The 26,902-nt window shown below is 49.9% G+C and overlaps 1 protein-coding gene across 2 annotated transcripts in view; it reads left to right on the top strand.

Moving 5' to 3' along the window:
* LOC123354967 (transmembrane protease serine 5-like) overlaps positions 1 to 26,902 on the top strand; it is a 36,003-nt gene that overhangs the window by 869 nt on the left and 8,232 nt on the right. Inside the window, exons 2-7 of one of the 2 annotated variants that reach the window (XM_044997385.1) lie at positions 8,212 to 8,430; positions 10,370 to 10,482; positions 21,180 to 21,306; positions 23,240 to 23,347; positions 23,921 to 24,043; positions 25,564 to 25,699. In XM_044997385.1, the coding sequence (XP_044853320.1) occupies positions 23,335 to 23,347; positions 23,921 to 24,043; positions 25,564 to 25,699 (272 nt within the window). In that variant the 5' untranslated portion in view covers positions 8,212 to 8,430; positions 10,370 to 10,482; positions 21,180 to 21,306; positions 23,240 to 23,334. Of the gene's footprint in view, positions 1 to 8,211; positions 8,431 to 10,369; positions 10,483 to 21,179; positions 21,307 to 23,239; positions 23,348 to 23,920; positions 24,044 to 25,563; positions 25,700 to 26,902 lie in introns of those variants that run through there. The other variant, XM_044997386.1, reaches the window with a different exon arrangement.

Below are 26,902 nucleotides of genomic sequence, written 5' to 3'. Positions count from 1 at the left end.
GGTTAGCAGGCAGAAATCACTGCAAAATGGGACTTAAGGGGTGAAAAATAACATCAGTCACTGCGTTCTCAAAGCACTGCAAATCCTTCCCAGACCCCAAAAATCATTATCAGGCCTGCTTCACAGAAGAGGAAACTGAGGCAGAGAGCAGAAGGGACTTTCCCAGGGGTTGTGCTCACCCAGAATTAGAACTCTGGTGTCCGGACTCCTAGCCCCTTCTGAGGAGCGTGCAGGGCACCTCGCTCCATGTGAGCATCCCAGCCCAACCCTCAGTGCCTCGTACGTGACCCAGAATCCTATGTCCCCATGGGAGAAAGGCTCGTGCTTGGACATGGACAGCTGCTCTGTGTGTGTGTGTGTGTATGTGTGTGTGTGGTAGTGTTGTTGCAGGCTGTTGGTTCTAGAATCCAGGCTGTGCCACTGGGGGATTCAATGCACTCAGACCAGGGGAGGCAGTTGTTTTATTTACAGTAACATCCAGAGGAAATACTAGCTCGTATTTTTGAGAATTAAATGGCGGGATGCCCAATGAACTCGATTTCTCAGCCCCCAAGCTCTAATGGACACCCCCCACCTTTCTGCCGGGTCAGGTGTGAGGAAAGACTGAGGATGGGGTGGAAGGAGACTTACTCTTTGGCGCCTGCTCTCCAGCCCCATCAGTCCAGCCCCTTCCACCAGCACTAAAACTCAGGTTAAAGGAGGGAGGGACAAAGCAGAGGAAATCCTTTCCCAGTCAGAGCACTGCAAAGAGGGCCACCTTGATGTCTTGCCTCTGCAGTCATGAAATATGGACCTTTCCATCCATAGGCTCCACAAAGGCTGGACAGGCAGTAGAATGCCCATTTTATAGACTGGAACGCTGAGGCACAGATGGACTCACCCAAAGTCCCACAGTGAGTCAGCAGCAGAGATGAGGGTAGACTCCATCTCTCCTGACTGCTGGCCCTCAGCCCCGGCCACTGGACCATGCTGCAACTGAGACTTTATACCAATGTATACAGGGTAAAGTGTCTGTCTGCTTGCATTGCTCCTCTGCCACCGTCTCCTCCCAGCCTTCCCCACCACACCTGCCGCGCTCATTGTCCCTCATCTCACACACACACACAGCTTCATCCCCCAGCATATGGAATTACTCCTTCGGTGTCAGTTTATAGGGCACAGCCCTAAGTCCCCATTTCATGTCCGTTTTCAGAAGCAAACCAGCCGCCACATCAGCTATGTGTAAAAAATGCACTTGCAAGGGAATTCCCTTGGGAAAAGCAGTAAAGTTCAGGGAAGATTTGCTCCTTGAGTTCTCCAAAGGTCACCAACCCTCAACAGGTAATATGCTCCAGAGACCCACCCCCTGCTCAGACAAACCCATAGCAGCTGTAAGATCTGGTCAGTAAACAGTGCGGTGACCCCATCTGGCTCCAAGAGTTTAAGGATATGTTGCAGCTTCCTATCCTGGGGCTTTTCAATAAATGATCAGCTGCTGGGATGTCTGACTGGCAGCAGCATGGCTCTTGACAGCAGCTAGAACAGAAGAGTCTGTCTCTTCGCTCAAGACCCTGGAAAGCTGTGAAATAGCTGGGTTTTGCTGCCAGCTGTGAACACAAGGCTGATCTAAAGAATCAGATGGTGACATGAGCTGGACTCAGGGAAGAGGTTCCTGTTCTGTTCCAGTAGAGTGACCTAGACTCATGTTCAGCCTGAGCAGAGGCCGTTAGGAATAACGTGACGATAGGGCAGATAACCTCATCGATGGATGGATGGATGGATAGGTAATAACAGGAATTGGGAAGAATACCTCAATGGACTTTTGCCAGTTTAAACCAGCAGATTTGGCCTTTTAGGTCTTAGCTATTAAAGTACCCAGCCCACTTGGTTGACCTTGGCACCCAACTGATAGAGCGTGCTGATGCATGTAGCACTCAACAGCAACCACGTCATGACCTCTGGGTCCTAGATATGTAGAGCATTGGGTTCCTGGGTTTCCCCCCAGTCTAACACCGCCACCAACAGACAGTATTTTATTATTCGGGGTTGTGGTTTGGGCCATATTATCAGTAATAATACCGAGCTCTTCGAGCACTTTTCATCAGTAGATGTCACAACGCTCCCCAATCTTTTATCCTCTTAGTACCCCTTGAAGTGATTGAAACACTTTTTGAGCAATAGAAGAAGCAAGAGGTCCGGCTCAAGTGCACCTGTTTTTGTGCTTCTCTGGGTCACAGTGCCCTGGGATGTCATTTCTCTCTCTCGTTTATGTGCACACAGAATCAGACAATCCGACATACCCTGGCACATGTCACTCATGCACTCACAGACTCGATATGTTGTTTAGTTTTCTGCATGGTTTAAGGCTTGAATTTGACCCTGGCCACGCCTCAAAGAGCATTTAATAGAGGCATCAGCAGTAAAGGCAACTACCCTCCCATCTGTCTGAAACACAGCAGATTTCTCTTCCAGGAGATATTGATTACAGTTATGTCAGCTGTGAAACCTGGACCAGGGAGAGTTGTCTAAGGCACTATCTGATCTTCCCTCACATGTGTGTCTATAAAGACATCTGAACTGTCACACTAAACAAATCCACATTCTTCCCCTCCACACACGTTCCTACACTTCCATTTCTCTTCACTCATTTTGCTAACACCAGGAAGCAGGGCTGCTGGAACAATTTTTATAGTGGAGGTGCTGAGAGCCATTGAACCAAGCAGTAAACTCTGTATATAATGGAAACCACTTCAAAGCAGGGGGTGCTACAGCACCCCCTGTCCCTCTAATTCCAGCCCCTTTGCCTGGAAGTTGCTTTATCTTCAGTAAAGGAGACCAATAAGACTCACATTTAGATAGCTATCCCTTGGTCAGGTGTGATCTATATATACACAGAGATTCCTTGGTCATGTGTGATCTATATAGCTCACATGCCAACCCAGAGGGCATTTTCTTTAATTTATACCATCCCAACAAGGTCATATCCCAGGATCATTTAATGTGGCACACTTCCCAGGACTCTATTTCTCAAGCTATGTGTTGTTGCTTCCCCTCCGGCCTCATTTTCAAGGGCCTACAGTAGCTAGAATTTAACATAAGTTCCCGTGAGTCTGCTTTCGGTTAATAGTACAAGTCTTGAACGTCAATAAGTCAGCTGGGCTTTGTTAGACTGAAGAAGCTAATTTAAAGGGGTGTGTCCAGCCCTAGCGAATGTAGCGCTCCTGTCCGCTTGTGCTCCTTAAAGATCTCATCATGTCCTCTTTGAAGGAGTTTAGGTGTTTTTAACCTAAGTGCCCTGGCCAGATTCCAACCATCTTCTGCCTTCCTGAAACTCCCCACTGCAGATTCAGCAGAAGGAACTAATATCACACGGAGAGTGATTCTGCTCCCCAGTCATCTGCTCCCCACAACAGACACATTCTTGTCTTCCATTAAGAGTTCAGATTTCATGGAACTGGAAGAAACATCCATCTCTGACGCCAAGTGGACTGGACCAAACGGGGTCATTTTGTATGGCTTAAGACTTTCCCAACGTCCTGAATTTCCCAAACACCTGAGGATTTATTTTTCGAGGGGTGTGGCACCCACCAGAATGGTTCCCTTCTAAATGAAAGGTATCTCCCATTTTAAAGTGGGGTGAAGGATGGGGAGGGGTTGGCTTAATTAATTTCTCCTGTCTTTGGTTTACCTAATAACAGTACAAAAAATAGAGCTGTTTCTTAGAATAGTAACTTCGGACAAGGTACCGTGGACAGATCCTGATTGCTGAAGGCATCACTCTTTTACACCAGTTAAGAATATGGTCCTACAGTAAATAAAAAGAAGACATGTCATCTCTGGTGAATGTCAGGAACAAAACACACACTGACTATCAACTGGAATGCTTCAGATCACCACATGGATTCTCAGCCATGCACGCTGACAGGAAAAGAACATGGTCATCTGACCCTCCTCCCCCAGTGATGTGTGTTACCTGAGGATCAAAGCCAGTGCAGGATGTAGAGCAGTTTGAAGGCTCAGCATCTTTGTACCCGACTACCACATGGTCTGATTGCAAGGGCCAGTGACTCTGGTTTAGCATGGAGGCAAAGGAGCCCGAGATTCCCTGGTGCAACTTCAGAAAAATAAAAGAAGCGAAGAGAGCAAAAGAATAAGAAAACAAACCATCTTTCTGGTCAGGGCTCATCCCAAAGGCTAAAACACGCTTGTCATCATTAAGTTCTAAAATGCCACATTCTCAATTCAAGCTCTAACTGCCAGTGACACGAAGCAATGAGCTGTAGCAATTAAAATCCAGTTAATTGGCAAAAGAGCTTTATCTTAATGACTCCAAAGAGTATAATCTGTCACATGAGGAAAGGATCTTAGCCAGTCCCAGTCTGGAAATGTCAAACACAATTGAGGTAACTCTCGGTGTCAATCGCATCCCAGGGATCTAGTGACTGACCAAGTCTGCACGTGGCTTATCCCTACCTTGGCTCTGAATGTCCTGCAAGAGCACAAGAAAAGGCCGTGGGCAGATTCCTGCTTCTGCTGGGGTTTTGTGCTGAATTCCAGTAATTCCACGTCCTCTCCTGGCCCCTGATCCAGGAAGCACAGAGGAGCAGAATATGAGAAAATTAAAAAAAAGGTAATGAAATTGTCTGAGCATTAATCAGTGCACGTTTTGTTCCAGCTTTTCAAAGAGCTCAGCTCCCGTTTAGGCCCCTAAATGTAGCTCTCATTGTTCCCAGGAGGAGCTGCGGGTGGCAGACGCTTTTGAAAATCTGGCCCTTTGAGTCTGGGGTGAAGGTTTGCCTGGGGTGTTAACTGTGCTGCCCCTTTCTTATGGAACCTTCTTAATGCTTGCTGTGTGGTAGCGCCAGCTTCTGGCTACTATGGTTTGCAAAGACAGGGGCACTCAGGCTGCTCCAACTTTCTGTTCATTCTCCAGAACAGGGGGGAGAAGCGCAGACGATCTCTCTGGCACGGGCAGAATTGCCTCTGCAGTCTCTTTCATTTTGTTCTATGAGGTGCCAGCTGCTCTTGAAATAAAGGATTGCAGTAGGTTATGAAGATTGCTTTTCTCCTCAGTCTCCGTAGAGAGAAACGTGTTTCCCTGAAATTGTCTCCACTCACCTTCATGAAGCAAATTGCCTCAGGAAAGACTCTAGAATGAGGGCGGGGCAGAGTCCTGCGCTGCTTGAACCTCTGTACTGCAGATTGAAACAGGGAGCGTGCGACTCAGGAACCTAAGGCAGAGGGCATGGAGAGTGCATGGAGTTTTACAGGGATCCCCTTGGGTTGGATAGATGCACAATAGTTCATTAAAGGGTGTCATATGAGGTGTCTACTGAGAGCTAGTAGCCCACTGGTCATTATAATCATTGCAAAATGTGTGTACAGGTAATATTTCAGGAGTTATAGCTCTATAGTGAAAATTATGTTCTTACTGTAGAGGGGTTAAGCCAGGTCACCAGGAGGTGACAAAATGTTCTTTTCAGACAGGCGGTAGCAGGTGCTTCTCTCCCCATCTGGTGATGTGTGTCTTGCGATGGGTGCCTATTTGCATGCCAAGCCAGACACCAAGCATCAGACTGTGAACTCAACAAGAGAGAAAACCTACAGGAAAAAACCATCCGTGGGGCGGTGTCCTGCTTCTGGCTAAATTTAAAGGATTAGTCTGCTATATCAGGTAATGGCAGGAAACACACAGCACCCTACACCTTCGAGACAAATGGACAGCATGTTTTGTCTCGTGAAAAAGGGCTCAGAGCCTGCCTGCTGGAAAGCACTGGTGAGCAATATTTTATTAAACAGGAGAGTATTTAATTAATTAAGTCCAGGGTCTAGAATGCAGGTTATGATTTTGTTTTATATGTAACCATTTGCTTCCAATACTCCTCCTTGCTAGCACTCAAATCGCTAGACTTTGTTAAATGAACTTTTACTTGTTTTCACTATAACCTTATGTGATGGGGCAGCCCCGCCCTGCACTAGCCTCAGCAGCATCAGACCAGTAGCTTACGGCGGAAGTCCTGCCCCAGCCGTATTGGGCATGCTCCAAGTGCTCTGAGAGTATAAAAGGAGGGAACTCAGCTCAGTCTGGGCAGGCAGCCGCAGGGGAAGGACCTAACTGGGAAGCTTCTGCAGAGGACCAGCCACCACCCTGGAAGTTGCCGGGAACTGAAGCTTCCCCGGGCCAGCACGAAGCCCTATTATGGGAGGAGCCCGAGGAGGCAACAGACTCGGAGACCCGCGGAGAACCCAGGTACTCGTGGGAGACCCCAACTCTCAATCCGGTAGGAAGCAACCCAGGGGGGGGAGGTGTGTGTGTGTGTGACGGACTGGTACTTGGCCCCCGGTAAGCCTCAGTGTGTTTCGGTAGGACCCCCCGCTGAGCCAGTGGCAAGATCCTATGCCGCGGTTAGGACCGTGGGCCAGGGCCCGGTGGAGTGGGAGAGACACTGGCCCTTAGGCCGCACTGCCCTGCAACCAGGGGTAGGTTAAAATAAACAAAAGGAAATATTTCTTCACACAACGCACAACCTGTGGAACTCCTTACCAGAGGATGTTGTAAAGGCCAAGATGCTAACAGGGTTCAAAAAAGAACTAGGTAAGTTCATGGAGGATAGATCCATCAATTGCTATTTGCCAGGATGGGCAGGGATGGTGTCCCTAGCCTCTGTTTGCCAGAAGCTGGGAATGGGTGACAGGGAATGGATCACTTGATGATGACCTGTTCTGTTCACTCCCATTGGCCACTGTCAGAAGACAGGATACTGGGCTAGATGGACCATTGATCTGACCCAGTATGGCAGTTCGTTTTCTTGTGTTTTATTATATTTATTTTTATTTAAGCTTTTTTCCCACTTGCTGAGGGGGAGAAGTCCCATGCTTGACCTCAGTAGGATTATTGCATGTAAATCAAGAGTAATATGCCCCCAAGCATATGGCGTCTTGGCACATCCAGGTGACTGGGGTCTTTTAACGGGGTGGAGCTGCATTTCGGAAACACGAAATAAGTTGGCCACCATCTTTTGAACCTCCAGCCCTGAGTGATTAACAGTGTTAATGCTTATGGCCTTGCTGAGGGTTTACAGTGGAAACAGAGTCACTGTAGCACACTGCAGTTTTAACAGCACCACTTGAGTCACTTAAATCTAGACTGGGAAACATTCTAGGTAGCAATTCTCCATGCTACTTGGGACCTAATGAATATTTCCCATCTCTAATATTTCAGAACAAATGGTGCTGAATTCCTCTGTGTAAACTTCAATCATAAAGCACTTCCCAGTAATGGCTGTTTGTAACATGCAGCTGCCAGCAGATTCAGTAAGTACAGTGCAGACTCCTTGACTAAAGGCACCTCTCCCTCTGTGATTACGGGTTCACATCGGGCCGAGTTCTGCTCCCACTGACAGCGTGGAGACAGGGCAGAGTTTCACGCCTTCAAAGGATCGCGCCTCCCATGGTGAAAACGGCTTCTGATTGGCGAAGATGTTTGATGAAGTGTCTTCTGCTCTGCACCTGATGTCTGGAATGGTTAGTGATGAGTAAAGCAGGGCAGGGGTGGAAACTGACAAAGCAGTGGGTCAGAGCATCCTCGGGGTGATTCAGAGAATGGAACCTCCCTGGCCCCAGGATTGCTTGTCTGAGAAGAGATGTATGTGCTTTTCAAGTGAGCCGTATGTGGAGATGGGGCTTTCAGCTTTCTGACCCACGGGATACCATTGGAATACTTCCTAACGGGTCTTTGATGCACCTTTTGTCTTTGCTTTCATGTCTGTTCATTCAGGAGATGTGTTCAAGGGACTTCTGCGGTTGCCTCAAATGGAGGAAATAGTCTCTTCAAATAAAGACTTCCCCCAATCTCAGAAGGCAGGAGGATCATGCCAGCTCAACTTTAGGAAATTATTCCCAACTGACATTAGAAATACGTCAGAACTCATTTGGAACTAGGGAGGAAACACAGCCTGTGGTATAAATAGCCAGGAAACTCTCATGTTCCTTGCACTGGCCCTTTGCATTTCTCAGTGTAACATACTTACGCAGTGTCTGACTGGGCCACTTGGAGGATAGCAGCCTACTACCGATGCCAGGAAATGGAGTTACTCCTTTCGTTTAAGCATTAGAGATCTGTGCTTTGGCGCTGAAAGCGTCAGATTTAAACTCTGCTGTTTGCCTCTGTGGAAGGAACTAATCTCTAATTAGACCAAATTAACCAGAATGTGCTTTTCCTTTACATTTCAGCCCTGAGAACTGAAGGAAACTTTGCTTCTTCCAGTCAAGTTGCATAAAAGTTGGTTGCTCCTGTTTGTCCAGGGGATCAGTCCCAGGGAAGTGAATGTAAACCAAAGCCAGCAAAACAGAGTGACCAATAATACATCTCCCACCTCCCATTCGGTGCATTTCAACAACAACAACAACAACACAGCAGCATTTCTGAAGCTGAAAGTCCACGGGAATAAGGTGAGAGGAGAGGTAGGGGTGGAAGCAGAGAAGTTACGGCCTTGGGGGAAAGTGCAATGTTACTGTTGTGAAAGTGTGGAGACGTTTAAAATGTTACTCGATCCCCCGTCCCCGACCTGGGCCTCTCTTGTAACATCTCTGGGCATATGCTGGTACAGGTTCCCAGCGATGGATGCCATGCAGCGAGACCCATCCACCACCAAAGGGCCTCATGGAACGTTCACAAGCCCAGCAGGGGGAGAGTCGGGGACCTTTGTCATAAATTCCCTTCTCAAATGTGAGCCTCCACGGGCATGTCCACACTGCAGCTGGGAGGGAGTCCCATGCTAGGAGGCTCGAGCTAGCATGCTGAAAAGAGCAGTGTGGACAGTGCGGCTCGGACCTTTCAAGCTCACCTGACTCCCGAGGTCTGAGCTCCAGTGGCTAGCGCAAGTCCCTGCTGGAGCCACAATATCCACACGGCTATTTTTAGCCCCACTGGCATGCCTCTGCCTACCCAGGATGGGAGCTTGCCTCCAGCTGCAGTGTAAACACACCCCAAGAGAGGTCAGGAGTGAACAGGGAGTGGGAAAGAGCTGGGATTGGACAAACTATCCTGGATTCTGGTGCAGTTTTGCTGGAAGTTTTCTCACTCTTCTCCTCCTCCAACATTTTTCCCTGGAGAGAGGATTTCAGACTCTGGGGGTACATCCTTAGCTGCTCAACGGGCCTGATCCAAAACCCATTGGAGGCAATGCAAAGATTCCTGTCAGTTTCAACGGGCTTTGGATCTGGCCCCAAATTCATTCCCGGCAGCATTCATCTAACTCCGAGAGGGTTTCTGCTGCACAGGCAGAGCCTTCACCCTCCGTGCAGAGAGCAGTTGCTCCAGGTTGAGGGCACCGGCTTACTCAGTGTGTGAATAACAGGGCACTTGAATTCTCAACCCCCAGCCCAGCACAGCTTCATTTTTAGCTCAGATAAGAAAAAGGTTTCTTCTTTAGCTTCCACGGGATATTTTCCCCATTAAATCAGAAAAACCAAAGCAGGTAAAATACACATATGTATCTAGTCCCAGCAGCAGCTCTCAGCACCAGGTGAAGAAGTCAGATAAGGGAACTGTCTGATGTGCTTTTGTAAGTGCTCCTCTGGGTTTTTGCATAGTCCCTAAGTCAGCTAATAGGAGCGATAGCCACTCACTGGGTGCAGTATCGTCCCAAGAGAAATTCAGCAGCAGAGTGGGAATCTCTGAAAAGAAAGATGCCAGGGAAGAACGAGGATGCTTGTCTGCTAGCCCTCGTTCCGTACTGCCTGAGGAGACACGTGAGTTGGGCACTGCTCCTGGGAATTCCAGCGCCAATTCCCAGCTCTGGTCCCTATCCCTGTGGACTGGTAAAACCTACAGAAGGCGGTATGCTCAGTCCCTGGGGCAAAGGAGTTCTGTGCCAGGGTCTGTCTCCACTGCAGAGTTAACCCAGGTTTTTATGCAGGTTTTAACCTGAGCTTCCTACCATCCACACAGAAGAATCTCTGGCCTGGGTCTGGAGGTGCCTGAAGCCCAGGCTAGCTGACCTGGCTGGGGAGATGGGTTAGATCCCGACCCCCACTTTAACTCGAGCTAGAACGTACCCACTTTCCAGTGAAAGCACAGGTAAAATCTCTCAGATGCTGATAGTCCTCCATTGCCTTCCCATGATTTCCCCCGAAGAACAAACACCTTCTCCTGCAATTGAGAGGGAAAGAATCCTAGAGCATCTCAGCACAAAGAACCAGGGGATATGCCCACAGACGCATGGGCAAGTGCAGAAACAGTGAGGACACAGACACGTGGGTATGGCTAACCCAGGTGCTCAGACCCGGGAGCCAATTACCTGGGTCAACTGTGCAGTGTAGACAGACCCTAAGCAGCAACCATCCCGGCTGTTAGTTCCACATTAACAGGCTTTGAATTCCTGCCCAGGTTTCAAACATCAAGACAGTGATGGCCATGGAGAGCCTCAAGGGAATGGGTGAAAGCTCTGAATCACCAGCAAGGATCTGGAGATCTCCACACATTCTCGGCGCACAGGACTGGTAAGTGATGTAGTGTGCACACAGCACGCCTCCCGCACTCACCCTAGGGAACTGGTCTGGTGGCAAAAGTTGCAAGATGCTCAGCTGTTCCATCAGCTTGGCAGTTCACTCTCCTGGATCCTATGCTTAAAGAATCGATCTTATTTTTCACTCCTCCTCTCGCACGCCGGGTACCAGGCAGTAGAACCCTGACTGAACATCACCGATTCTTCAAATTCAACAGCCAAACAGATAGTATCCGTACAGCATTGTCATTGCTGGCAGAAGCGCTGTGTGCTGGGCTCTTAGGGCACAATCCTAATACCGGTGGGGCTCACTAGTGTTTGGATTTTGGATTTCTTCACCAAAAAAATCCTTGGATGAGCTGTGCTGAGTTCTGCGTGTCTGGGTTTGAGTGCCCCTGGGCCGGTTTAGAGGGTTTTGGGGGAATCCATTCATAACATGGTGGCTTTGCTCTGAGATTTCCTTGGGCTCATTCATGCAAATGCTACTGAAATCAAAGCTGAAAGAAACCAAGCTTTGAGCAGAGAACCCTGTGAACTGTAACTGCTGAATTTCCCCCTGCGCGAACATCGACCACGTGCTCTCTCAGCTGACTGTGTCTTCTGTTTTCTCCCTCGTACTAAGCTAATTGCCTTGGGAATTCTGGATCAGGAGACTGAATGCTATTCTATCCCAGAGAGAATGAATCCTGCATTGTTTGATGCTGACTCCTTTGCTTTTTGTTTAGATCTTCCGTTTTCTGGGCTCCTCCTGGCCCACTGGAGCATCTGAGCTCTTAGCATGTGTGTCTCCCTGAGCAGGGATCTCTGGGCTCACTACTGTCATGTGCAGGAATCCAAACATTGGATCTGCCTCAGAGCCTGAAGCAGCAGCTAAGATTTTGCTTTTCAAAAGGCAAACTCATTTTGAGGATGAATAGCGACTGGCATCTTGGCTTGGATGAGATCTGAGGCTTTGAATCGGACAAGCATTGCGGAGGGTTTGTAAGATTAATTAAACTGAAATCCTGTACAGTTCCCTCCTGGGGCTGTCCAGCTGTGACAGGCTGAATGAAAGCACTCAGGACACTACCAGGGGGATTTAAAATGTCCTGTAAACACATGCAGCAAAATTCTTCATCACAAGAGGGAGAGACTTGAAAACCAGCCTGATGAATCCCCAAGCTGTGAGGCTGACTTTCTAAGGGCTTGTTCTTGTGGGGCAGCATGCGTGCAGCTCACCTCACTGGGTGAAACCCCAAAAGAAGAACTTGGCTGCTGCATCAAAAAGAACTCCAGGAGCGTACAGCAGCACACGGACTGACCCTGGCTCCACACCAACATTTAAACAGGGAGGAGACATCGGTCAAGGTGACACAGTGCAGTGGAGGGCACCCAGGTAAATGGTCCTGGCATAGTGCAGAGCAGTGTGGGAGAAGAGTTGGAGGACTTCCAAGCTAGTGCAAAGTATAGATGCTCCCACGCTAACATTGGTCTGCAGTAATGCAATCCTCAGTTAATTTAATCCACTTTCAAAGTGTATTAGAAACTACATATTAACAGGCCGTTTAATATGCTTAAAGAGTTTCATCCTGTGGATGCAGGTCATTTTAATTCACACTCCACCACAATACAAATGTTCAATAATAATAACAATAAGGGCTGACCAATTGGCATCCTTTCATCTGCGAGAGACAGTGGGAATTGCAGCCTATGATGTAGATGGTTTGCAATGTCTCATGTGACTGAATAGTCCAATCTGAAATTTGTGTGATCTTTGGCAGTTATTGTAAATGTCTGTATCTTGGTTGGGAGCAGCTTGCTTCCAACGGGCTCTTTTCTCTTTAAGCTATAGGAGCCAGCTTCTGTCATGGACTTTGATGCCCTGATGGAGACAACGGTGCCACTTGTTACGATCACTTGCCAAGATTTCTGGTTGGGCCATCTGGGTAGGTTTGAAGACAGGTGCATGCGCAAGGACAGGCTATATGGGGAAGTATCAGAGGGAACAAGAATAACAGGACATCCCAAGCTTCGCTATAAAAACACATGCAAGCAAGATATGAAGGAATGTGGAATTGATCCTGACCAATGGCAAATCTTGGAAGGGTTGATCAAACACCCAGGAAACATACTCTGCAGAAACTATGGGAGCACAACACAATGTGGAGCTGAAAACAAGGTCAATGTCCAGTCACTGAAGTTCTGTGCAGAGATTAGATTTTGGCATCTCTACTGCCTGGCTTGAAGGAGTGACACATTGGGGTAGGAGTTCTTCAGAATTATCCACTGCCCACTCCCTCCCTTAAAGGAAGAGACATTTGCCTGGGAGATTCCCCCATGTCCAAACCACAGGGTCCCAGCCATTCCAATCCCAGCCCCAGCTACCGTTTTGGTGAAGTGGGTCCTCTGGCTCAGCAGCCCGCTTGCTTGCCCCGGAACCCCTTCTCCTTTGCAGCAATGCATTGCCAATCTCCAGCCTTTACATTGTCCGCCACTAGCTCACACACTGAGGAGGTGACATGCCCACATCAGGCTGTAAGATTTGCAGGGCAGGGAATGTGTCCAACCATCTGTTCTGCAAGGCTCATTGTGGGGGCCGACTGTAAATAGCAAATACCATGAATCGCCTTCTCCCCTGCTAAATGGAGGGTTCAAGACCATGAGGATTTGCTGGATCAGGGGAAGAGCAGATTTTGGAGCAGACGCTGGTTCAAATGTGGTCCAGTTTGGAAATGCCCAGAAGCTTCTGTGAAATGAGCTGGGAGACCAGCGTATCACAGGCAGGAGCACACATGCCAAAGAACATGGTCACGTCTGCCAGTAAATAACCCCTTTGTGATTAGACTTAGCAGACCCGGTTGATTAATAGGCAGAAGTATTTGTTCCTGTTTTATTTGCAAATATGGTGCAAAATTAACTAAGTACCTTATTTGACAAACCATGGGCCAGACCCCTAGAGGGTGTAAATGGACATAAATTGATTGGCTTTGATGAAGCTGTGCAGCTTTACATATTCCACCTGCCCTGCTTGTGACTTTCAAAAGCGAGAGATTGTTTTGTTCCCAAGAGAATAAGTTAGAAATATGATTGTATTGTACAGAATCCAGGAAGCAGTTTCCTAAATGAAAATGACTAAGAAAACATTGTATCCTTCATAACTGCAGCTGTCGTTCAGTATTGATGTAATACACGAAGGAATATTTCAGCATCGGGATTGATGTTTGCAGTCTCCTGCTGTTTGTTTCTGTCCTGCGTTTGTATTTTGTAATAGCCACATAAAAAAATGGAGTGGAGCTGGTCAAAAATAGGTAAATGCCATGACAGTCCCCTCCTCCCCCTTCTTTTTTATCAGAATTATTAATCTACAAAACGGTTGACCAGCTCTGTCTGTGTCACTAGCATTTTACTGAAGGTAAACAGCATTGTAGACTGTACACTTTATTTTCCTACATAAGTACAAAGAGAGAGCTCAGCAGCTACAAAAGATAATGGAACAGAACAGGATCAAGGCAGTTTAGGCTCTGAGTAGGCTTGGCAGAATTCATTTCTTTTACGTTTATAATTGTGATGGATAAGCTCAATGTTTATTTTGAAGCCTTTGTTCTCTGTTTTCTCAATTAAATTTTTCACAATTGTGGGAAATTTGGAGTGGGAGGTCGGACAATAGGGGCTCAAACAATAGTTATTTCATGACAGTAAATGCTGACATTCAAAAAGTTAAAGCTTTGTCGTTGTTAAAACATAAATTGTCACCATCCTGGGTCAAAATGTACAAAGTAACTATCCTTAAATCAAACTCTAATAAGTTCTCAATCAGCATTTTTCTTACTTTGCCTAACTGTAAATTCTGATTATTATCGACGGAAATAGTTTTTCATCGGGTTGTGTGTGTACAGTGAAATCGACATTTATTGACAAAAATCTAATCCTTGCGAGCCTAGTTATGACTTACATTCATTATTCATCCCATCTTTCTAAAATTATAGCAATGATCTGTGTTTGTTAGTTTTCCAGTAAATTGTTCCATCTCTCTTCATTCTTATATTCTGGACAGCAGCATTTCTGTAGAGGTGTTTGTTTTTTGCACCAAAATGGAGCAACATGTTTATTGGCCGCAGTCACAAAACTTTGATCGTCAGCAAATCCAGGCATTTCCCTAGCCCCAGAGCCGTAGGAATTTGGGACTATATGGCTGAATTAATTCTTGCCTCAATTTTCTACCCGCAGACCACTGGGGACTGTTCCATTTGGGACAGCCCCAGAAAACAGGACGGTGATTCCCCAATCGTTTTCCGAGTACACTGGAAAAGGAGATGGCGAATCCAGCAAAGAAGCGGCTGACTCAGCACCCACCAGCTGCAGTCCTGTACATCTGAGAGCCCCACTCACGGCTCCCTGGTCCTTCAGCACCATCTGCTGTCTGGGAATGGGAGTCAGAGAAAATGAGGCACCTGTACTGTTGTTAACCCAGCACAGAGCCTGAGGCAGCCAAGGGTCTGCCTGGAAATGGGGTTGGCCATAAAGCAGAGGGGAAAGGACAATTTGAAGGGAAGGGACTCAGTGATGCTACAAGGGAAAACATCTGGCAGCAAAGTGAAGGAGAAACTCTGGCTGTGAGGGATGGTGGGGAGAAGTGGAATGAGCAGATAGGGGGAGGGAGACAGGAGATGAGAGAGGTGAGGCAGAGATGGCATGGAAGTGCAGGAAGATTGGTGAGGCTGCGTGGGGTGAATCCTGAGAGAGCCATTGAAATCAAGGGCTCATAGGTTTAGATGCATGTGGAAAGGGAGAGGAAACTCCCCAGTAATTTGCTCCCAGGCTGGGTAATATGGACACAGCAGGGACGTGCCACTGACATCCCCACAATGTTTGTGTAACTCACTGTTGTGGGTGTGTCACGGGTCCCCCTCTGCCCTATCCACAATGGACAGGAGTCTGCTACAAGTGCAAGCTTGGGGACTCGGTCCTTTAGCACATTCTGGAGCACGGCCCAGCGAGGTGAAGCCCCACCACTAACTGAATGCCAGGCCCAGCTCCTCAGCCAGCCTCCCACGCTCACAGCACAGAGTGAAATAAAAGCACCTGATCCTGGTCCCCATCCCCCTCTCTCCTCCTGCCATCCCAGTGGGCCTATGCTGCTGTGGGAAGCTCTAGCTGAAGAGTGAGGGGGTGGGAGGGTGGAGACGTTTGGCTGTAGCACTGCACAGGTCTGGGGGTAGGTGGTATGTTGCCAACACGCTGTCAAGCGAGGCAATCAATCCAGCAGAGCAAACTCATCTCTTGTGAGCAGGGCAAAGCTCCAGCTTTGGAAACCAGAAGCAAACGTGGCTTTCAATCGGCAAACCCCAAAGCCTCTGACTGCCTGGTGTGGGCAGACAAGTCGCCCAGCCCCATGGTGCTGCCTGTACCTGATGAAGTCTTCGTTCAACTGCCATCTGTTACACTAAGGGCACCCTGAGGGCTGCCCGTTCTCACTGGCCTTGCACAAGGCAGGAGTGTGAATGCAACATTCCCCCAACTGCGTGTCACTCCCAGGAGCCCCAGAGGGCTCAGCCTGCTGTCTCAGGGGCTTTTGATCTACCCACTGCTCCATTCAGCACTATGACCAGCCAAGTGACCCAGTCCCAAATATCCTCACCCATGTCCAGCCCTCTCCTGGAACATTCAGAGGTGTCATAAGGGCCTTGAAAGAGACAAATGCCTAGTTGCTTTAACTGGAGTGAATAATCACTTCAAGAGCAGCACAGCACCGGGCTCATTTAGAATACAAGTAACACAAGTGTATTTAACCAGAAGCAGAGAACTTTGAACTGAGTGCAGGTACCAGGGATAAAGTCAGAAATCGTCACAAAGAAATAAAAGTGAAAAACGCGCTAGTGACTAAGACTTCCCTTCAACCAAGACTGTGGTTTTGTTATGTTTCTTACATCTTTTTCTGGCAAGATGGGTGACCGCCCCACTGGTCAGGATCTCCCCCAAAGTGCTCAGCTCCTTTGTCCGAAAGATGACTTGGGGTGCTTTACACCCCTCTTTTATAGTTCACTGAACTCTAGAAATGGATCCTTCTCCAAGTCTAGTGCCCCAGCTGTGAGGACAAGTGCCCTGGAGTCGGATGGAGAAGACTCCTTGCTGGTGCCTTCTTAGTGGTAGGACCTGGCTTCCACTTTTTGCAAAGGGGATCCCTGCAGCTCTGCTGCTCAGATACTGGGTCGCTGGCTCCAGCACCTCTGTTTCTCACCAGCGTTCCTGGAACAGGGCCAAAAGAGCTTGGCGCCTGTTGGATACTGTTGGGAGCGACGCAACTGGCAAACGTTTACAGAGACACAGGACGAGATCCAGCTGGAATACAGCGTTTAGGGCCATGAGGTTAGAGAGGTAACACAAACCCTACACGCGTGTGCATGCTGGCAGCGCCACCTGCCCGCCTTACCCCAAATGCCCAGGATTGACCTTTCCCCCTGCCCCGTCCCGGTACAGCGGGATATTGTCTCAGTCTGTTTACACCTCAGGGTTTTGACTCCAGTCCAGTCTCCTGTTTTCAGGCCCCTCTTGGCTTGCAGTAGTTAATAGTTAATGGTCCGGTTGAGGGTCTTCCATGGTCTCTCCAAGGTAATTCCCGTTCTTGCTAGACCAGTCAGGCCAACCCAGACACGTGACTCTCACCCAGTCACTGCCTCACTTATTCTCTGCCCCAGGAAAGGAAGCAAGCCCTTCACCCCCACTGGGTAGCAATCCCGAAGGGAGTCGGGCAGCTGAGGCATACGTACGTTTCATAAAAAATAATACTGAGATTTCCTGCATTCTCCGCAGAAAGTCTTAACCCTTCCCTGCTTCCTGCACCCAAAGGCCCCAGCCTAGGTCCAATGAGTCAGTCCATTGCCACAGTGGGAAGTAACTTATATCCTCGAATCTCCCACTTTCGGAGCTGGCGCTCATTGCCCCGCTTCCTTCCAGTGGCTGCGTCTGCAGAGAGGAGAAAGACTGGCTGATTCCTGGTGCTGAGTCCTCCTGGCAGAGTGACCCATGCTGTGGGGTAGAGGGTGAAGGGGAACATGCTGTGGATAAAAGACTTTCATCCTCTGGGGATATTAACCAGGCACCTTTCACCAGCATGGAATTAACATGGGAAATCAAAACAGAAACGAAAGGGTGGCACCTGCCATTCTGACCTTTATTCTTTTCACTCTGCATCCAAAAGGCCAGGGGGGACACGCGGGGAGCTGAGGGTCGGGCACACGTTCCTGGAGAATTACCCGGCCCTCTGTTTGCTTTAAGCCGGCTGTGTTACAGACAAGTGCACAGGTGTAACGGGAAGGCAGGTTTTAGGGCTGAGTGACGAGTGCTGAGTAACTGTCACCTGGCCGGCAACTAATGCACATAATGCCTGTGAAAGTTACCTTTAAATGTCAAAGCCCCCCAGCTCGCAAGGGCTTGCTGAGACATGGGGAGGATCAGGAGCAACCTGCTGCCAAACTGCAGCTCCTTGCTGGTTTCCTGGTCCTCAGCCCCCACAGCTCTGTCGACACCCCTCAATCCGCTGAAGTTTCTCAGCACCGCAGTCCAATAATACAGTTCAGTCCTGCAGCACCCACCTCTGCCAGTTCAGCTCAGTCCTGACCTGCATCAATGAAACATACCTTTGCCTCTTTTCTCTGCACTCTACTACTCCGGGCTTGTGAGTACGGGCCATTAATACACGGCTCAGGTGAAGAGAGTAGCCACCGGCCTCATGCACATGAGAGCTGCACTAATGGCCCAACAGTACATGCCTTTTTGTCTGCTCTGGCTTAATTATCTCAATGGGCTCTTCCTTTTGTGCTGTAGCCCAAGGTGTGATTAGCAAGGTGGGTAAAATGCACCACTCTCCATGCTATAAAAATTCAATCCAGTCTGACTTGCAACCAGGAAGCTTCGGGGACAGGAGTGACTTGCAATGAGCCTCTCCATGCCCTCTCGGCAGGAATGACACAGGCAGCCAGTGAGCTATCTCAGCCACGGAACTGTGTGAGTGTATTGGGGGAACGGGGGTCCCAAGGATCTTACCACAGTACCCCAGTCCGGTCTGTGGACTCAGAGACCATGATGGTAGGAAGGAAGATGGTGCAAAGGGAGAGAGAACCCTAGGGTCGGCACAAAGGATCCTGCTGGCAATCAGAACCATTTCCACAGCAAATAGCCTCAGTCATTTCCACTCCCTGAGCCAGGCAGGTTCGAGGAAACCCAGGGCCCCTCCGAGGCCCAGGAGGGGCTGGCTGACTTTGAGGGAAGAAAGAGACAATGGAAATGGCCTTGTAGCATATGACAGCTCTGCACCAGGGACAGGACAGCTATGCACCAGGGACACGCGATATCACGCTCCGTGGCTGCTGTGAAACCTGCCCGAGACACGGCTCCAGATGCAACGTGTTAACCTCGGCAGCACTCCTGGAGTTTTAGCCAACGAACTGACTGGAGCAGAAACTGGGGAGTTGTTGCCGTAGGAGTCAGGTAAGAGGATCCCATCTTCCTAAATGATGGATGAACTGAACCTTACGGGGCTCGGAGAGGCTGCAGCTGATCTTACTCTCTTGCAGTATTTATCACCTGGAATATTATGGCTGCACTGCAGAGAAATCTTGTCCAAACAGAATCAAAATGAACCAGAGGGCTGAGATCTGAAACATTTCAACAAAGGCTAATACCGCTTTGTCACTCTCCACCCTCAATCCAGCGGAGTGACAGAGTTTCCCGGTGGGGCGCCTGGGAGAGTGGCATGCTTTTTGGGCACGGGCAGGAGGGCAGGGCGTTGCTAGGCAACTGCCCCCTCATCTATTACAGGCACCAATTAGCAGATTGTAGGGAGGTGGGCAAACCAGTCTGGCAGCCTCCTGACTTCTTTGGGAAAACAACAGCTCTATTCACTGTGACACCATAGCTGCTGGCTTTGTTTAGCCCATGCATGCGTGTGTGGTGTGAAACCCAGGCTATTTAACGGGAGGCCCGGGTGCTGCGCCTCTGTCAGAGAGCAGCCGCTGGCCCCATGGAGCAGTGATGGTGAATTAGCTGCATGCTCTCCCCCCTGAGTGCTGCTGTCATGGTAAGGATCTTTCACCTCCTGTAGGACCATGCGCTGTCTGGTGGTGCACGGCCTGGAGCTAAGTGGTCTCAGAGCACCTGCAGTTTGATATGGGAATGGTGAGCGCTGTGGGTTCCTTTCATGCACTAGACCAGAGGTTCTCAACCTCTTTCTTTCTGAGCCCCCACTCTCAACGTGCTATAAAAACTCCACGGCCACCTGTGCCACCACAACTGTTTTTCTCCAGGTCCAGTAAATTAAAAGCCAGGGCCGGCGTTAGGGGGTCGCCAGCAGGGCAATTGCCTGGGCCCCCATGCCACAGGGAGCCCCACAAAGCTACGTTGCTCCAGCTTTGGCTTCAGCCCCATGCAGCAGGATTCAGACTTCAGTCCCGTGCGGTGCGGGTTGGGCTTTCTTCCTGGGGCCCCGGCGCCTCTTATGCCAGCTCTGGTTTATTTTGACAGACCCCCTGAATCCGGCTTGTGGCCCCCACAGGAGGCCTTGGACACCTGGTTGAGAACCTCTGCGCTAGAGGATCTAATACGCTCGAACATTTGCATCCCACCGTCCCAGCGAATGGGAGGGAGGTATTGTGGGTTGGAAACTAGTGAAGAGCCTGTGACTGAAGGAGGAAACGGAAAGCTAAGAAACTGAACGTTGGGTTCTTCAGCCCGCATCAGATTTGTGTGTGTGCATGTGTGTGTGTGCGTGCGCACGGGCAGAAAGTGCCCCACTCGGATTGCTGGATAAAATACCTTGTTTTCTTTCTTAGCGCTTCTTACAGAGCTTTGAGGGGCCTGTCGCACCGCTCCTAGAGGGCAGCCTTGGGCTCTCCAGCACTGCAGTTGGTGGAGAACATTTCATGAAAACATTTTTTAAGCAAAATGAGCATTTTCATGGAAACACTTTGTTTTGATCAAAATCTGTTTTTGAAGAAAACCTAGTTTGTTTTCAGTGCTCAGGGCAGGGTAGTTGTTTTGTTTTCCCATTTTCCTCCCCAAGGGGTTAATGTAGTTTCATTTAAAAAAACAAACAAACAAACAAACCTGAAAACATTGGATGAACATTTTTTAAACAAAATGAAAATGTTTTGTTGCTTTTGAATTTCCCCCGAGAGAGTCCCCCTGTGAATTGACCAGCTGTACCCAGCCCACACAGGGCTGCCAGGGGAGTGCTCTGTTCTCCCACCCTGCCCCCTAGGACCTGGGATCCCACCCCCCATATCTCAGGCTTCCACTGAGAAGAAAGGGAATGCCTGTTCCCAAACTGCTCTGGCTTTGTGCCTCTCCCCCGGGGCTGAGCTGGGACCGGATCCCAACTCTTGAGCCAGGGGTCCATCTTCTCAGTTCAGAGCCCCACGGTGGAACTCCCTCTCTGAGCTTGCCCACTAGGATCCCCTCTCTAAGGGGTATTGTGAGGTTTTCATTGACCACTGGACAGTTGGACACTGGTGCCTGCAGGATAGGGACGTTGCAGTTGGTTGGACGGAGGCAGAGAGTGCACTGGCTATTTATCTATCTAGCCAAGTGGATTTTCAGATCTGGGCCCAGTATGAGTGACTGGGCCATGAACCACCTCCGCCAGTGCATTTGGACCATTCCCCTGATTCCTTCCCTGTGGCCCCAGATTTGTACAGATCTTTGTTTCTTTCCCTCTAGAGTCTTGGATCAGTTGCCCAGTTCCCCATTGACCTTCATAGCCCTTGGGATGCTGGCCAAAGCCAGGGGGCCAAGACAGCGGGGCCAAGAGGAGAAGTGGGAAGGATACAGACCTCAGCAGGACATGGTGAGTTATTCATGGGGGTGGGGCAGCTGAGGCAGCATGAGGCGTAAGGGGTTTCTCTGCTTCGCCTGGCACCCACAGGATACAGATCAAGCCAGGACTGGCGACCCCACAACATCTGCTCACATCAAGGTGGCTGCATTGACCTTGCCTAGGAGATGAGCTGTCAGAGACTGGGGGTCCTCACGTGGGAATCCCACACTGAGGGGAATCGCTGGCAACTGTCCCTCGTGCTCACCCCAGAACAGGCGCTTTCTTTGCCATTTCTAACCCTAACCCTCACCTCCCTTTGGAAAGAAAAATACCCTCTCCCCACCTCCCCGAACCTGAAAAATCTGTCCACTCCTCCCCCACTCCAGCAACCCCGAGTGTCCAGGGCCTAGAGAGTCCTGCATGGAGGGTGCTGGAGTAGCTGTGCAGGTTGTTACCGTCACCTGCCCCTGGAAAAGGTCACTGGGAATTGCCCCTTGTCGGAGGTGTCCAACCAGCCAGTCTACTCTGCATTGCTAAATGCAGCCAAGTGGGACGGCTCTCCAGTGCGCCTGAAGCACCACATCTTGAGCTCATGTAAATGACTCAGAGCCTCCCTTGTGATCTGTAGATACTGCAGATGTTGCCTCTCCAGAGACACAGCCAGCTATTAGTAGAGTAGGTAGGTTGCCTGGTCCCGCTAGCCTGGCTTCTTTAATTGAAAGGAGCCTGCTGCTCCTGTGCCTTTGACTGTGTTTTCTGGCCAGATGGAAGATGTACAGGGGAAGGTTCCCTCCTTAGTTCTCATGTTTGCACCCTGGGCAGGGGCGGCTCCAGGCACCAGCACGCCAAGCGCGTGCCTGGGGTGGCAAGCCACGGGGGGCGCTCTGCCGGTCGCCGCGAGGGCAGCAGGCAGGTTGTGTTCAGCGGAATGCCCCTGCGGAGGGTCCGCTGGTCCCGCGGCTTCGGTAGACCTCCTGCAAGCAAGCCGCTGAAGGCAGCCTGCCTGCCGTGTTTGGAGCGGAAAAATACCTAGAGCCGCTCCTGACTCTGGGGAGTCTTGTTAGGGACTGAGACCCAGTGCCCCCTCCTGGGCACTAACCTTGGTGCATGGCGGACTCCTGGGCTTATCACAGGAAGAGAAGAGAGTTTGTGGTGAGCTAGGGAGTTTACAAGGGGCAAGATGGGGCCTGTTGTCAGTAGCTACCGGTGTGGTGCTCTGCTCTTGCTCGAGGATGATAAGAGTTGGCTGTGTGTGTGTTCCCTCTGTGTGCTGCCCCGGCTCTGTGCAGATCGCTGACACAGCAGACCCCGAGAGAACCCCCAAAGACCACAGACTCTACTAAGGTACAAAGGAACCCGAGCCAGGTTTATTGTCAAACAAAGCACAGTAATAGTTCTCTATAGACTCTACAGGACATACTATGAATATGTACCCCCGGGCAATGGACACAGCTCAGTCAGTGGCGGGACTTTCCACTGCCCCCTAGGCTGGAGAAAGATGCGCACTCCAGGACCTAATTTTATACAGTTACAGGACAGATTACTCATCCCTCCTGACATATTGAGGTACAGCCCCTTGACTCATTAGGGGCTGTCTCCCCTTTGATCATGTTGTTCCAGAGAAGTAGATCTATCCATCATGCTGACCTGTCTTTAAGATGCTCCTGCCTGTTGCTTGTTATGTCTGTGGAGTGTCCTGATGTCTTCTCGGCACAAGTTCCTCTTCTCACTACTTCTGTGAGTGGGGCCTGCCTCTGGCTCACAGCCCTGCTTTTGCTTAGCAATGCCTGGAAGTACTTTGGTTCAGGCTTCAGGCCTCAGACTAGGCCTCTGACACAAGAGTTTATGTTTCAGGGCCTCGTCTTACTACAGGGCCCAGACTGTGCCACAGAGGAGAAAACAATAAGACCCAGAACTTGTTCAGTATCTAACCTCTCTCCCCTTCTCTCTGTTTTTTTTAAAGATTCTTCCAACACGTCCCTGGAAAACCTCTGCCCCATCAAGAAATGCCTCCTGCTGCTTGGGGCCATTGGGCTGCTGGCAGGGGCGGCCGTCGGGATGTGGCTTCTAGGTCTGTATCTCCTGGGGGATTCCTCACCTCTCTCAAAACCGGCCTTAGACCAGTGGCTGAAATGGAGAGCAGGGCTTTGGGGTCATGCAAGTGATGGAGCGAATTGTCACCAGGGTCCCAGGACCACAGACACCAGGCGTGGGAAAGCCCAGCTGCAAAGCCCAGGAAGCGAGAGTACCGGAGGCAGCACAGTGCAGCAGGCACTGGAATGGGTTCTAGTCCTGGTCTGCCATGATGTGCTGCGTGACCCTGGGCAAGTTCCTTCCCCTCTCGGAGCCTGTTTCCCCTCTCACCCTGCGTCTCTCGTGTCTGGTTCAATGTAAGCTCTTCGGGGCAGGGACCATCTCTCGCTGTGCGTTTGTACAGCACCGTGCACAGTGGGGGTCTGATCCAAGTGCTACTGTAGTGCAAATAATAGATCAGCCTCATAATAACTGGAATCTCTCTGTTGACTTCAGCTAAGGGTATATCACCCCCTCGGGGCCAGTGCAGGGTTGTTCCCCACGGCGTGTGTTCTGGGGTCTTGTCTAGACGGTTCAATCACATCTCAGTCCCCTGCGCTTCCTCCTGAAGTGAAATTCCTGACAGCGCCCCTGTCGGACCAGGATCCCAGCCCCCTGCAGGACATGGAGTCGATCCCGACCTGCACAGACGCCGGGGAAGATGAGCCCGTCATCACCACGGCTCCCAGGAGAGGTTTGAGATCTTTACTCCCCAGGCCCCTTCTCGCCTCGCGGCCAGGATCCCTGTGGAGAGGATGTGTCACCTAGAGCCTTCAGCTGGACCTTCCACTCACAGCGATCTGTGGAAACCCCCTGGGATCCATCCTGACCTAAGAGCAAGGAGATTTCCTCTCCTCGAGGTCAAAGGCAAAGCAAAGAATGATGCTGTCTCTGTGCCTTTGCCTGCCCCTTTCTCGTTGTCACAGACCAGAAAGTTCCCCCACGTGCTGTTTTTCTCCTTCAGTTTTGCAGTAAAAAGCCTCTTCCCTCCCTGGAGGATGTTTGCAATCTCGGGGGCTGTGGCATCACAGTGGCAACTTGACAGCTGAGCCCAGTGGTTAAAGGGGAGCGAAGCAGGAGGCGGAGGAGCCGTGTGGGGGTGGGGTGGGGGGGGGAAGTGCTGTTTACCCAAGCCAGGGAGAGGAGGGGGAGCTCTGTCTCTGTTCTGAGCAGAGGAGCACGGAGCTGGACTCCTCCTTACTGACCCCCCCTAAAGTGGGGGCTGAGCAGATTGTTTGCTGTGGTTCAAATTCAGCAGCGACGCCAAGGATGGTGTAAATGACTTTCCCGCACCCCCTGCTGCCTGGGGCTCAGCGTTAGCCTCCGCACCCATCTCCTGAGGTCGCCACAGATCACTGTGTCTGGGCCCCATGCGGCTGGGGGGGTTCCCCTCTTGCAAGCACAGGCGAGGTGACAACAACCTCTTACGCGCCAGGTGTTCAGCGCAGGGGCACCAGTGCTCCAAACATGTCTCACTTCCTGTTCTCCCCTGGTTCCCCCTTTTCCGACCCTCACACCCACTGTGTTAATCCCACGGGAAGCTAGTCCTTGGGATGGGGCGTCTCACAAAGTCACCACTGTACAGCAATGGAGTTTTAATCAAGTCCCTGAGATACTAATTGCTTGTTGAATGCAGGAGACTGTGTGGTTCATTGGACAGGGTGTAGGACAGGCAGCAGGTTCCACGCTTGCCTCTACCACGATCGCTCTGTGACACCAAGCTGGGCCTGCCTCTGCAATGGGGATAGTGTTAATGGTGCTATTTAAAGTGCTTAGGGATCTCTGACTGGGAAGTGCTATGTGAGCAGTAAGTGTCTCGGATTCAGCCTCTAACTCATTTTGCAGCTTTTCTTTCACTCAAACACGCCCTGCTCAGCTTCTGCCTTTAAACCCAGTCCCCAAAGTTCTTTCTTTTTGTGACACTGGAGTGATTCTGAAGCAAAGGGGAAGCTTGCTAGAGCCCTCTGCACAGCACTACCCAGAATGCTTTGCCAGTACCCAGCAGTGCCACCCCCTGAGCCCGGGGAACACATGGAAAGATCCAGGAGTGGTTTGCAATAGGCCCAAAGGTTTTCTGGGGCACTCTGCAGAGCCAGATTTGGGGATGGGTTCATCCCTCCTTAGTCACTGGGACTTTACTGTGTTTAGCTTCGGCCTTTGCAAAGAGCTGGTCGCAAGGAAACTTGCAGGACGTTTTTAATAAAATGGTTTTAGTATCTTTCAGAATAAACACGGGAAACTTCTTGTTGGAAGTGCAGGTGGAAGGCAGGCCCGGCTGGCTCCTGGCATGTCACGAGCGGTGGAATCTCTCCCTGGGGACTCTGATCTGTAGGCAGCTGGGATACCTCCAGTAAGTGATGCTCCTCTCAGCATAGACCTAGTCGGCCAGTCTCAGGTACAGGTCTTTGATTTGCCATTTTGATGAAGATATTGCAGAAGTAATGTGATCAGAGCACAGGACTGGGAGCCAGGGACCGTAGAGTTACTGATATTTATTTGGGGCCTAGATTCAGCTGAAATGGGGTCCCATTCATAGATTCATAGACTCTAGGACTGGAAGGGACCTCGAGAGGTCATCGAATCCAGTCCTCTTCCCTCATGGCAGGACCAAATACTGTCTAGACCATCCCTGATAGACATTTATCTAACCTACTCTTAAATATCTCCAGAGATGGAGATTCCACAACCTCCCTAGGCAATTTATTCCAGTGTTTAACCACACTGACAGGTAGGAACTTTTTCCTAATGTCCAACCTAAACCTCCCTTGCTGCACTTTAAGCCCATTGCTTCTTGTTCTATCCTTAGAGGCTAAGGTGAACAAGTTTTCTCCCTCCTCCTGATGACACCTTTTTAGATACCTGAAAACTGCTCTCATGTCCCCTCTCAGTCTTCTCTTTTCCAAACTAAACAAACCCAATTCTTTCAGCCTTCCTTCATAGGTCATGTTCTCTAGACCTTTAATCATTCTTGTTGCTCTTCTCTGGACCCTCTCCAATTTCTCCACATCTTTCTTGAAATGCGGTGCCCAGAACGGGACACAATACTCCAGCTGAGGCCTGACCAGCGCAGAGCAGAGCGGAAGAATGACTTCTCGTCTTGCTCACAACACACCTGTTAATGCATCCCAGAATCACGTTTGCTTTTTTTGCAACAGCATCACACTGTTGGCTCATATTTAGCTTGTGGTCCACTATAAGCCCTAGATCCCTTTCTGCCGTACTCCTTCCTAGACAGTCTCTTCCCATTTTGTATGTGTGAAACTGATTGTTCCTTCCTAAGTGGAGCACTTTGCATTTGTCTTTGTTAAACTTCATCCTGTTTACCTCAGACCATTTCTCCAATTTGTCCAGATCATTTTGAATTATGACCCTGTCCTCCAAAGCAGTTGCAATCCCTTCCAGTTTGGTATCATCTGCAAACTTAATAAGCGTAGTTTCTATGCCAATATCTAAGTCATTGATGAAGATATTGAACAGAGCCGGTCCCAAAACAGACCCCTGTGGAACCCCACTTGTTATACCTTTCCAGCAGGATTGGGAACCATTAATAACT

Source organism: Mauremys mutica, chromosome 22 (assembly GCF_020497125.1).
Source record: "Mauremys mutica isolate MM-2020 ecotype Southern chromosome 22, ASM2049712v1, whole genome shotgun sequence".
NCBI classification, from domain to species: Eukaryota; Metazoa; Chordata; order Testudines; family Geoemydidae; genus Mauremys; species Mauremys mutica.
Note: the sequence above shows the minus strand (reverse complement) of the source record. Positions and strands in the feature narration are given on the sequence as shown.